The 13,744-nt window shown below is 39.1% G+C and overlaps 1 protein-coding gene across 2 annotated transcripts in view; it reads right to left on the reverse strand.

Moving 5' to 3' along the window:
- The window catches only part of LOC148360699 (protein AF-17-like), a 57,744-nt gene that overhangs the window by 17,267 nt on the left and 26,733 nt on the right, over positions 1-13,744 (reverse strand). For both annotated transcript variants that reach the window (XM_088341593.1, XM_088341592.1), the window contains exons 5-10: positions 13,477-13,580; positions 10,881-10,974; positions 8,150-8,257; positions 6,932-7,021; positions 6,720-6,864; positions 2,450-3,232 (exon numbers count right to left, since the gene is read on the reverse strand). In XM_088341593.1, the coding sequence (XP_088197719.1) occupies positions 2,450-3,232; positions 6,720-6,864; positions 6,932-7,021; positions 8,150-8,257; positions 10,881-10,974; positions 13,477-13,580 (1,324 nt within the window). The remainder of the gene's footprint in view (positions 1-2,449; positions 3,233-6,719; positions 6,865-6,931; positions 7,022-8,149; positions 8,258-10,880; positions 10,975-13,476; positions 13,581-13,744) is intronic.

The raw sequence follows: 13,744 nt of genomic DNA on the forward strand, positions 1-13,744 counted from the left end.
CTTGAATTACCTGTGTAATGAGCCAATTTTCTTTCAAGGATATCATTAAAAACGAAATAGTCTGCTTCAATGAAATAGCTATAAAACACATCTTCCCAATCAAGTCATGTTTATTTGTGACGCTCTTAATCACAAAGAGTCTCAAAGGGCTGCACAGACCACAGATGATTGCAAACCACAGACTATTACTACACAACCCCCTGATCTAAAACCTACATGAGGGCGAGGAAAACTCAAAACCTCAACATGAAGTGAAAGAAACCTTGAGAATGGACCGCACATGAGGTAATCCCCCTTCCAGCATGACCAGGCTGCAATGGAAATAAGATGATTTTTTTAGAGGTTTTTTGTCAGGATTTTTGTAGTATTTTAGCAGAGGGAATTTTGAAGTATTTCCATAGCAGGATTTTAGCAGTACAGTACAAGTATTTCAGTTGAAAGATTTTTGCAGTATTTCGGCATTAGGATTTTTGCAGTATTCCCAAATTATGATTTTGTTGTATTTCCGTAGAAGGATTTTTGTACTACTTCCATAGTTGTATTATTGTAGTAAATCTGTAGTATTTTCTTCTTTTTAGAATGAAACTAAAATACATTAGGTCCCCACTTTTAAGCACTCAATTTGATATTTTGTTTTGTGACTTGACAGGTATGAGATTGAGAAACCGTAAGCACTTACTGTACACTTATAATTAAAGTTACTGTAACTTGAAAAACGAACGCTCACCCCCAAAAACTTTTACAACACCATTTGTTTTGACTGCAGTAGCTTGCATGCGCTAACTACACGAGCTAAAGCTGGCGGTGAGCCGTCACGAATGGTGAGCGGTCTCTACTGGTAGCCTCTTGGACTGCTCGTAAACTAGATTTTCCGTCGTATAGCCAGGGTTGGGTAGGGTTACTTTAACTTGATTACTTTCAATGACTTTTGGATTACCCCAATAGCAAATATGCTAATAAAAGACAAAAGAAACTAAATATGAATAAAATGACTCAATTTTGTGCAGGCTTGGGGAGTAACGGAATACATGGAACGGCAAAAATGATGTTGGCAAGGTGTTTGGATTTATTTTCATTTTGTTTCTGTCGCATTTTTTGTTAGTTTTGCCGGAGATCAAAGAGATCAAATCCAGGAGAGAAAGCCTACCACGTGTTGTGAGTCATAATTTTATTCATATTGAGTTCCTTTTGTCTTTTATCAGCATATTTGGTATTGGAGTAATCCAAAAGTAATTGAAAGTAATCAAGTTAAAGTAACCCTACCCAACCCTGCATATAGCGAGCAAGCTTTTTGTTGCGAATTAAACTCACATATCAAATTTCCGTGTCTTTAAGGGCGCTTGTATTAAGAGCAGTGTTTGTACACCTTTTTCATGGCCAAATTCAAGCAATTTTCAACCACTTTTAGAGCCAATTTTGTAGTTTTTCCAGTACCTTCAAAGGAATGAGTCCAGTGCAGATTTTTTTACCTGAAGACTAAGATAAAGTTGCTATCTTGCTGCTAGCACATATTTTGTATTATTTCGAGCTATTACTATCTATGATCTATGCTCTTTGAGTGTCAACGGACTGCTATAAACTGACATGAATTCTGCCATTCTGCCTCAAGCTTGTCACACTACAAATACAAAAGGGCTCTATAGATGTTCGGTAATAGTGGAGTTAAATACAAAGACAAAAAAAGAAAGTACTGTATGTATAAAAAACTGAAAAATGAGCCAAATTTGGAATCATTTTAATGATTTTGATTGCTCCGAAGCAGAGTGCATTCAATCTTTCAATCTCAGAGACTGCTCATCTTTTGCTCTTTGTTTTACTTATTTTAGTCGATATTTTCTGCATGTTTTTCAGAGGATCAGTGTCTTAATTGGTTAAAATAATTGTCAATAGTTAATATTTTTGCATTTCATCATTTATTTATGACACTGAAGAGTTCATATTTTTAATTTATATTTTATTGTTCTGCATTTTTAGTGATTTTGTGTGGTTGTTCGACTTTAAAGCTGTTCAGTTTGTAAAATGCTAAAATTGTTTTGTATTTTACAGTTTTTGTGGGAGATCTGAGAATATTTTGATTCATATTTCATGCGTTTTACAGTGATCCCCTGCTAATCATATGAAATTACTAAATCATTTGGTGCATTATGTTATATTACTGTTGATAATATATTAAAAAAAATAAAATCTGAGAAGCCGTTTGGGAAGCCAAAAGAGCCGGGTTTCTAAATAGAGCTGTCCTCTTGCGTGTGACCAGTTATGTCGGACTCATTTTCTCGCCCTTTTTTTTTTTCATTTATTGCGTAGTCTATTGAGTCAGACTGCCAAGAAACATGGCATTTTCAAGCATTTCACCCAACATTCAATCATTTTCCTGACCTTGGAAACCCAAATTTAAAATTCAAGCATTTTGAAGGATTTCAAGCCCCCGTACGAAACCTGAGCAGCTTACCAGAGCCAAGCAGCGGGCTGCCACGACCTGTGGAAAAACTGCTAGCTAAGGAGGAAGAGAATGAAGAAGAGGTTGTGGTGGGCACTGTGGAGGGGAAGGCGAGGGGTGAAACCGACACTGGACTCAAGGAGTGCGATGAGGTGAAACCCCGAGGTAGAGGAGCTGCGGTGCTACGATGATGACGGTGATGAGCGTCCCCTTTTCTCTCTCGATTTTTGCTTCCCCGAGGTCGGCCCGGACCGTGGCTGCTCCTTTTGTTGCCGCGGTGCTTCCTCTCTTGGGACAACGGCGGCGGGGACGTTTTGCCTTCTGGTTCTGCTTCCTCGGGGATAGGCGGTGTGCTCAGTTGTGAAGACTTGCACAGAGACTTGGAGGGTTTGTAGTCTCCCGAAGAGGACATTTTGCGGATCTTGCTGCTACTGCCCAGCACGGACGCGGAGGTGATCCGCATGATGGATCCGAAAGTTGATATCGTGACCTTGTTCTCAAACGGGCCGCTGGAGTTTCCATCCGACCGATCGTGACCCTGAGGTCCCGGGAGAAGACCCTCAACAGGAGTCAGTGCCGGCGGCTCATGGTAATTGCGATCTTCGTTTTCCTCTTCGTCTCCATCTTTGTCCTCTTCCTTATCTTTGTCCTCTGACGATCCCTGCACTGCTGACCTCCTGTGACGCTCTTTGCGTTCCTCGCCGCTGTGTTCACCGTTTCCTCGCTCGTGGTCGCACTCCGGTCGAGAAGATGAGTAGAACTGATGAGAATCTTGAGCCGAAGTTAAGGCTCCACCTACAATGGCAAGACAGACCGGAATAAATGAAAGTCCTCTTCTTCGGGTTTACCAATTTTGCAGAAATAAAATGCAAGAAAATACAAATAAAATAACAGTAGAATAGAATATACCTTTATTGTCATTGTTACAAAATGGGTTGATTATATTGTGACCAGTGTTCCCTCTAAGCTGCGCGCGTGCACAATTGCGCACTGCTCGCACATTCTCAGCACACAAGAAAATCTAGCCAGCGCACAAAAATGAGGGCTCAAAATTACTAATTAAGAAGCGACTTAAGTCAAAGTTACAGTGCACGAAGGTCAAAATACACGGGTTCCCCTGACGTTGTGTCCTAAAAACGGTATTTTGAAGTCGAAGGAGAACGAAATTGAGTAAAGTTAGTAGAGAAACCGGCTTCTTCGGCTCGGCTCACTAAAATGAACCGGCTCTTTCGGGTCCTAAACGGCTCTTCAGGTTGTTTTTGCTTCTTTAATCCCAACATGACCAAATATTATGTAAAATTATGCACAACATGACTTAAAGGAAGGGAGGAAATAGAACAAAAAAAGAAAAAAAATACCAAAATGGAAAAGGAGTGAAAATCTGAGAAAAAAAGAAACGAAAGGAAGAGAAAAAAAGAAGGAAAAAAATAGAAAAAAAGCCAGAAAAAAAAGAAAAGAAAGAAATGTAGGAAAAAACTAAATAGAGAACAAAAAGAAAAAAGTAACAAAAAAGTAGAAAAAAACACGGAAAAAAGAAGAAAAAGTTTGTGTTGCATTCAAATAATTTCCAATTGCATCAAGTGAATCTTGTTGCCAACATTGTACTCCCACTAAAAAATGTGATTAAGTACAGTTCTGTATCTTACAACCGACTAAATAAACCCCCAAAAATGTTAATAGTATGCGACAAAATATATCAGGAAATAAAAAGAAATGGATATCTTGTGAAAGAATTGTAAGAAGAAACAACGTTTGTAGGCCGTACAACCTTTGCAATAGTACATGAGTCAATTCATTCAAAAGAGAAAAATCATTTTGCATTACCGGAAACTCTTGCTCACAGACTTAGTGTGAATGCGCAGACCCGTGGAAAATTAGAGGGAACATTGATTGTGACAACGAAATTGGACGTGACACTCCAGTTTCACATTCAACAGTGAGGATAAAAGAAAACAAAGAAGATAAAGGAACAAAGAAGATAAGGTTATAATTCACACAATATAAAGAAACAAAGAAGAAAGGTTATAATTTACACAATATTTACGCAAGAAATGTGGGCAAGTATGATGTTACAGTTTTGGGATTGTATTAGTGCAATATGCGTGCAAAATTAGTCAACATTGTGCAAAGTGAGCATGGGCATGAATACAATTTTACAAACAGTAGGATTTAAAATCAACATGAAGCTAATTATAAATTGAATAGAATATTTAAAAAATGGATTCAGCAATATTGATAAGTTTATTCTGGTTGTAATATTAGACACCTGCAAAGGATATCTCATGGTATAATAGTTCACTATTCCGAAAATAATACTCGATTATTAGTTGTTTTGACTATTATGCACTGTTTATATCATTGTCACTATCGGTCAATCATGTTGGCGTTCTTTGAATCCGCACCCTATAATGTCATGATTTACCCATGGTTCGTTTGGCTCCAGCTGCTACTCGTTTCCTGATTGGTTCCCCTCCTATTTAAACTCAGTGCTCCTTGTCAGTCCGTCAACGAACCTCCGTACTTGCAAGGCAAGCATTTTTGACTCCCGTTCTGTTCCCGACCCGTCCTGTATCAATCCCTGATCCAAGCTCAGTTATCCTGTATCCTGTATCGATCCCTGAGCCAAGCCCCGTTATCCTGTATCCGGTATCCTGCATCGATCCCATATGTCCTGTCCGGTATCCTGCTCGTTTGCCTCTGGCTTCCGGATCTCCCGTTCCGATTACCTGACTTGTTCCGATCTCTGACCACGCTCGAATGTCCAGTCCTGGCTGCTCAACTCGTTTCCGCCCCCCCAACCACGCTCGGATCTTGTGGGATTCCTGCTTTTCCTGCTCAGCGATCGCCGAATCACTGGCGTTTGTGTTCCCGCGCCTGACTGCTCCGTTTCCGTAAATAAAGCTTGGTGTGAAACATTACGCATTTGGGTCTACTGGCTGTTTGGGTTCTGACATTAAGGGCAGATCTGCTTTTGTAACCTAGGAAATTTAAACAGCCAATCAGGTGCCCCGCATCAGTAAACATGACATTAATCTATGATGCACCCAAGCCAGTTTACAAGCACTAACTTGTAAATATTAGCTAAACTGTAAATCCAGATATTCTATTTTAGCTTTTTTATTCTTCTTACATTTTTTTGGTTACATACTGGAGTGCCATATCTATTCTTGTTGTAAACAATGAACTCCACATTGTGGTCAAAGACAATAAAGACAATTCTAATTGTAATCATTTAGTTTCACTCACTCTTTTGTTTTATTACAGTAAATTCCGGACTATAGAGCGCACCTGATTATAAGCCGCACCCACCACATTTTAAGAGGATAACCGCTTTTATACCCACACAAGGCGCACCTGTATATAAGCCGCATGCGCCCACATTAAAACATGTAACACAATCACAAATTTAACCCAAATACGACTTTGAGTCCCGTGATTGTAACTGAACATAAAGTCCACAGTCCAAAAATCACAGCAGGTAAAATGAATGGAAAATGATACCGGTACTTAAGGTTTGATGCAGACATGCAGAGTCCAGGTACCCGTTGAAACTAATCCAAGTAAAAAAAAAGTATATATTTCCAAAGGTAAGGGTGGGAAAAATATATATCCACTATTGTCCACCGTGACAACAGATCTCACTCACCTTTACCCCACTTCCTGTCAGCCCGCGTTTGCTCCGCCCCTCTTTTTTAAGTCGCAAAACATATCAGAATAAGTCTCAAATAAATACATTACAAAAATATACAAATACATATTATACATCGGTTACACATATTTACAAAGAAAGACGGTACTCCGAGAGAGTTTTCAAAGCTTTAATAATAATATAATAACTTTCATCCCAAACTGTGCCTGCGAAGGGTAGCAAAACGCTACTAGCAACACGCTCGCCAAGTAGAATTTACGTGCAGTAGCTCTGTTTCCTTCTTTATCGGACTGCTCGATTGCATTTAGCTTGAAAGCTGCGTCATGTGCCTTTCTTTTTGCAATTTGCATGGTGAGGATATGTCTACGCTTATTTAATTTGTGCACAAGCTAAGAAGTTGCAGTCTTCCTCTGCGCATATATTCCACCGGTCTAAATCTTACCTTTTGTACTCGAGCGCCGCTGGCGGCCGTTAGAAAAATGACATAAATTGGCCGCATCACTGAATAAGCCGCAGGGTTGAACGTTTGGGGAAAAAAGTAGCGGCTTATAGTCCGGAATTTACGGTAGTCATTTTCAATGTTTGCTGACATCTTTTTTATTTTCTGCAACTTCTAAACTCTAAATGCGGTACCTGGGTTGAATGGACTTGAAGAACAAGAAGAAGAGGATCCACTTTTGCCGCTGCTGCCCGTCTTACTGTGGTGACCATGACTGAGTTGAATCAGCTTCTTGGACTTTCCCTCATTTTCTTTGGAAGTGCGATGACTGGAAGAGAGCTATCCCCAGATAGACAAAAATGCCATTAGATTTCCTTCACTTTTTACAGCGATCTTCTCTTTGTACCATATCTATGCTGCTGGACATCACCGAAGGGACCAGGGTGTCGGATGATTTCTTGTGGTGCTCTTTCTGTCGAATTTTGTCCTTGTGACTCTATGATGACATCGGACAAGGGTCAGTTTCTCATCTGACGAGCGAATAAGGGTACAAACGGGTAAACAAAAACTGTTAAAGCTTGGGATGTCCAGCTTATATGAGCTCAGGGGCCACATCATAGAAAGAAATCCACATGGGCTGCACTAGTAGATAAAAGAAAAGGTGAGGAAGAGAGATGGAGGAGAAGAGAGAGACACAGAGAGAGAAAAAGGCAGAAAGGCAGAAAAATAGAGAGAGAAAAAGTGAAAGAAAGAAAGAGGGGAAAGAACAAAAGAAAGAGAGAATGAGACGGATAGAAAAAAATAGAAAAAAAGAGAGCCAGAGAGAGAAATGAGAGAAAGAAGGGCATGATAAAGAATGAAAGAAGGAAAGGGAAAGACTAAAAAATAGAGAAAAAAAGAAAAGAAAGAAAGACAAAGCAAGGGGAAAGGAAAGAGAGAAAAGAGAGAGGAAGAAAGTGAAAAAGAGAAACAAAGCAAGAAAGGGAGAGGAAAAGCAAAAAATAGAGAGAATAAAAGAAAGTGTAAGGAAGAAAGCCAAAATGAGAGAAAAGGAGAAAAAAATGAGAGACTAGAAGGAGACACAGGGAGAGAGAAAGAGAAAAGGAGAGAGAAAGGAAAAGAATAGGAAAGAAAGAGAAAAAAAGAGACGAAAGGAAAAATAGAGAAGGAGAGGGGAGAAAGAGGAAAAAAAGACACAAAGAAAAAGAAAAGAGAGGGATAGAGAAAAATGTGAGACATACAAAGAGAAAGAAAAACAGAGATAAAGAGAAAACTGGGGGATAGACAAATAGAGAAAATAGAGAAAGAAAAATGAGAGAATAAGAGAGAAAGCAAGAAAAAGAAAGAAGAAAAAGAGCAACAGAGAGAAAAGAGAGAGAGAAAACGAAAAAAAAAAAAATGAAGTATGAAAGAGAGACAGAGAGGGAATAAGAAAGAAATACAGCTCCAGTATCATAGTGAGTGGTGCCAGACTTTGGCAACATCAAGTGGACATACTCAAAACTGCAGGTAAGTTTTTGTTTTGCTTTTCCCTCCGTTTTGTCTAGCAGGCCGGTGGTGCTGATCCAGCCCACGTACCGCGTGCTTGACACCACTGGTCGAAGCAGATTAGTCAGTGGTTTACCTTTCTCGGTCTGTGGTGGTGATGTTTGTCTTGCAATGGAGAGGTGGAGCGACCACGGGGATGACCGAAGGCACTGCTTGCATTGTCACTGGAACGTCGTTTCTTCTGCTGTAAATAAGTTAAATAAATTGTACGTGACCCAAGTCATTTAAGAAAGTCATAAAGGGTTAACTCATTAACACTCGAAGTGCCAGGAATTTTCTTACCCCCTCCACAATGGCCAACCGACAGCCAAAAGGCTGGGTTGTTTAAAACCAGGGTTGGGTAAAGTTACTTTAACTGGATTACTTTCAATGACTTTTGGATTACTCCAATACCAAATATGCTAATAAAAGACAAAACAAACTAAATATGAATACAATGACTCAATTTTGTGCAGGCTTGGGGAGAAACGGAATACATGGAACGGCAAAAATGATGTTGGCAAGCTGTTTGGATTTCTTTTCATTTTGTTTCTGTCGCATTTTATGTTCGTTTTGCCGGAGATCAGAGAGATCAAAGCCAGGAGAGAAAGCTTACCACGTGTTGTGAGTCATCATTTGATTCATATTTAGTTTTTTGTGTCTTTTATTAGCATATTTGGTATTGGAGTCATCCAAAAGTAATTGAAAGTAATCCAGTTAAAGTAACCCTACCCAACCCTGTTTAAAACTCAACAGTTGTTCAAATGGAAATGTTGTTGGTGTGGTGGTGATAGATGCAGTCAAGAGTCAGTTGGCAAAAATTTAAAAAATACTACAACAAATTTACTCCAAACTACATTTAAAATTTATAGAAATACTACAAAAATACCACTATAGCGAAACTATAATACAAAAATACTGCTACATAAACATTACAACAGAAATACTACAAAAATGCTGAAACAGAAATAAAACAAAAGTGCAACTACAGTAATACTACAAAAAATCTACAGATATTCTGCAACATTACTACAAAACTAAATATCAAATATCAACTTTAGTGCTTCAAAACAGGGACCTTATACGTAGGAAATACTACAAAAGTACTAGTACAGTAATACAATGATACGAAAATACTTTAACAGAAATATTTCAAAGTAAATATTACAAAAATTTAACTACAGTAAAATTAAAAAGTACTAAAGAAACACGAAAAATACTAGATTGGAAATACTCCAAAATACTTCTATAGAAATACTACAAAAATACCACTATAGCGAAACTATAATACAAAAATACTGCTACATAAACATTACAACAGAAATACTACAAAAATGCCGAAACAGAAATATTATGACATAACTAAAACAAAAGTACAACTACAGTAATACTACAAAAAGAATCTAAATATTAAATATTAACTTTAGTGCTTCAAAACAGGGACCTTATACGTAGGAAATACTACAAAAGTACTAGTACAGTAATACAATGATACAAAAATACTTTTACAGAAATATTTCAACAGAAATATTACAAAAATTTTACAACAGTAATAGTAAAAAGTATACTTCAAAATACTTCTATAGAAATACTACAAAACACACCTGAATCATTTCACTGCTTTATGAAGCTTCATTTTGCCATCAGCACAATAGAGACAGAAATGGAGAAAAAACAGCGAGAAAGAGGAAGAAAGAGAGAAAAAAGAGAAAGAAAGAAGTAAATAGAGAAAGAAAGTGAAAAAGAAAGAAAGATCAAGAGAAAAAGAGTGAGCATAAGAACGAGAGAAAGGGAGTGAGAAAGAGAGGAGGTGAGAAAAAAAAAAGGAAAGAGCGAAAGATAAACAATGAGAAAAAAAGAGAGAAATAGAAAAAAGTGAGGGAAAGAGAGGGTGAGAAAGAAAGATAATTAATGGGAAAAAGACAGAGAGAAAAAGAAAAAAGAATGAGAGCAATAAAGACAGAATGAATGGGAAAAATAGAGAAAAAGAAAGAGAGAAAAAAATAGAGAAAAAAGAAGAGAGAGAGCTTGAGAGAAACAAAGAAATACTACTAAAGTCACTTTGCGAGGGGTGCCTGGCTTTGGTGACATAAGTGGACACATCTAAAACTGCAGCTCATTTCTCTCTTGCGCTTCTCTGTGTTGTCTAAAGGGCCAGATTGAGGGTCGCCTGTGTCACCTGTGCTACACACTAAGCCACCGGTGTCAAACAGGCAGCCCGCGGGCCAGATTAGTTCCGCTAAGGGATTGAATCGGGCCCGCGAGACAACACTCAGAGAAGCGCAAGAGAAAAACAAGCTGCAGGTTGAAATATGTCAACTGTACTTGTATTTATTTCTCTCTCTCTCTCTCTCTCTCTCTTCCTTTGTTCCTCTTTGTCTCTTTCCCTCTCTGTGTCTTTTTAACTTCTTTTGCTCTAACTTCCTTTTTTCCTTTGCTCTCTTCCTACCCTCCGCGCTTTCTTTTCTCTTTTCTCTCTTTTCTGTCTTTCTATTTTTCTTTGGATTTCTCTCTTACTCTCCCTTTTTTACCCCCTCTCTCACAACTCCTATTTTCATCTCTTTTGTTTCTCACGCTCTCTCTCTCTCTCTTTCTTTGTCCCGCCCTCTCTCTTCTTTTCCCTCCCTCTTTCTCTTATTTCTTTATCTCTCTTTCTCTTTCTCTTTAATCTACTTGCCCGGCCCCCGACAGAATGTTTGTTCTATCGTGTGGCCCCCGAGTTAAAATGAGTTTAACACCCCTGCACTAAGCTATGTCGTTTGAATAAAAAACTAAATTAAATTTATGTATAAAGTGAAGTACTTAGTAACACTGGTAGGACCTCATACCATTTTGTTGTAGTGATGCTTGCAGTAGCCACAATATTTGACATTGTCAGCTTCCGGGCCTTCTTCTTCACACAGCAGGCCAGCCATCTGAGCGCTAAAAGCATCAAAGGGACAACACAAGTGAACAAATAAATAAGCATCTGTTGACTCATAATAACAGGAATTGGTACAGTACAGTGGTACCTCGCTAGTTCGCGGTTCCACTTTCGCAGGTCTAAAAAATATACCTTACCTTCTCAATGAAAGCATTTACTGTATTGACTTGAAGCCATTGAGCGCGAGCTTATGTCAACTGAGGACACGGCATGGACACTCTTATTGTGAAGGGGAGGGGGAGGCCCTGACACAATGCTTAGTCATGGTGAGTTACCGCCCCCCCCTTAACTCCTCCCACATCACCCCCTTCTTATGTGGCGCTCAGTTTATCGAGGAGGAACTCGGCGACGTAAGTATATTCTCTTCTGTCACATTTCATCTCAAGTTTGACTTTATTATACCGAAAGCGAGCGGTTGTTTATACTACCTAAACACGGCTAATTGTGTGTGGTTTCGTGTTTTTGTTATAAAAGCTGTTCGATGCCGCTAGCTAAAGTATGTTGTTATTGTCAGAAGGTAGCTCTTTCACTTTCATCAAAATGAACACAGACCATTTTTTTTAACTGTTGTTTCCCCAAAACGCTTCACAAACACTCATCAAATATCACATTTTGACTGTTTTTATTTTCAATAGGTAACCGGTAGTTTTTCATGTGGTTGAGAGCGGTTAATACAATCATACTGAATGGTTCGTAGTGGTTTTGCCGCAGTCCTATTCCGTGTACATGCAATATATTTTACAGGGTTTTTTTTTTATTTTTTATAACATGAATTTCACTCCCTCTCTCTCTACCCGTATTCTATATGGTGTACTGCATACAGGGGGGTATACTGTATACCAGTATACGTTTTTTTAAGCACTTTTGAAGGAGGGCCGCTACTTCGCTGATTTTCAGTTTTCGCGGGTGGTCTTGGTCCCCATTAACCGCGATAACCGAGGGATTACTGTATTTCTAACAGCTAATAAAACATTTTATTGCAAACTACTAGTGGCACAGTAGTATGGAGGACCGACCCGGCCATATGAAGATAGAAATGTAGGAATAAATCAATACCTACAAATATAAACCATATAAATAAATGAACACACAAATAAATCACGTAACACCGAAATATATGACATGAATGCAATTTATTCATATTCGTAATGCAGTTTATTTTTATTTATTTTTACGTGTATTTATTTTGTCATGTGTTTTGTCACAACAGGATGTTATTTTACTAAGAAGGCCCGATACATGGGGGGAAAGCATTACAATTGGTCGCTGCACTCGCCAATCAACCAATAGGTGAAAAGCTCAGTTTGACCCGCCTCCCTCATTTGAATAAATTTTGTATTTTTAGGTATTGATGGAAAAAATATAATCAACATTACATGATTTAGAAATTTAGGCCATCAGAGGAGGTCTCGCCAGTCCTGACGGCCCACCACCAGGTTTTAAATAGCAATATCACAATATTACCATTATTGGTAATTCGCTAAAGTATAAATGCGGCTTTCTGGAATAATTACATATTTGTCACAGTTTCCCATTGCCCCCAATTGGCCCCGCCCGTTTGACTGATTGGCTTCCCTCCTATTTAAGCTCAGTGTTCTCACTCACCCTTTGTCAGTCCGTCAACAAACCTCTGCACCCGCAAGATGTGGGTTTTGACTCTGTCCGGGATCCTGCTTGTGTATCCTGTCCGGTATCGATCCCTTCTATCTCGCCCTGTTTGATATACGACTCCAGTCACCAGTGTCTGTTATCGATCCTGTCTGTCTCGTCCTGTCTGATATCTGACTCCAGTCTCCAGTATCCGGTATCGATCCCGTCTGTCTCGTCCGGTTTGATATCTGACTCCACTCACCAGTGTCTGTTATTGATCCTGTCTGTCTCGTCCTGTCTGATACCTTGCTACAATCTCAAGTATCGGGTATCGTTAACATCTATCTCGTGCTGTTTGATATCGGTCTCCAGTCTACAGTGTCTGGTATCGTTCCCGTTTATCTCGTCCTGTTTGATATCAGTCTCCAGTGTCTGGTATCGATCCCGTCTGTCTCGTCCTGTCTGATATCTGTCTCCTGTATCTGATATCAATCCTGTCTGTCCTGTCCTGTATCGACCCCATCTGTCTGGCATCTGCTCGTGTATCTGGTATCGATCTCGTCGGCCTCTGGCTTCCTGTTTTCTGCCTTACTTCTTCCGCCCAGCGATCGCCAAATCACTAGCGTTTGTGTTAACGTGCATGACTGCCCCATTCCCGTTAAATAAAGCTTGTGTGAGAAACGTTACGCATCTGGGTCCTCCTCCTGTTCCGACACATATTTACCAGAAAAATGCCAAAATGTTTATTTTTTTTACTCATTTTAAGTTACCGTTGGTGGTTGGAATATGCTTGCTATACCTGTATATGATTGTTGCAATGCACACATTCTGAAATAAAGCTTATTTTAAGAATCAATATTTTGGGAAAATCTGCAACATTGAAAAACACAAAAATACCCACAAGCACCTACCAGGTGACATGGAAAGCTTGTTTGCAGCCCTGTCTGTTACAAGCCATGCACGCCCCACAGGCAGCTTTGCTCTCTCGGCCATGGTCTTCACAGATGTAACATGTCTGGAGAGAAGACAGTAAGGTGCAGTCATGGAAATGTACAATTTTAAATATATTAAATGGCTCCTTTTTTTCCAGTACGAAAGTTCATTCTTAGTTAACTTTACAATATTTCCTTTTTCCAAATCGCTGAATTTCCAATAATAATGTCCAAATTGTCCCTAGTT

Source organism: Urocampus carinirostris, chromosome 8 (genome assembly GCF_059441175.1).
Source record: "Urocampus carinirostris isolate Australia breed hairy pipefish chromosome 8, RoL_Ucar_1.0, whole genome shotgun sequence".
In the NCBI taxonomy this organism is placed as follows: Eukaryota; Metazoa; Chordata; class Actinopteri; order Syngnathiformes; family Syngnathidae; genus Urocampus; species Urocampus carinirostris.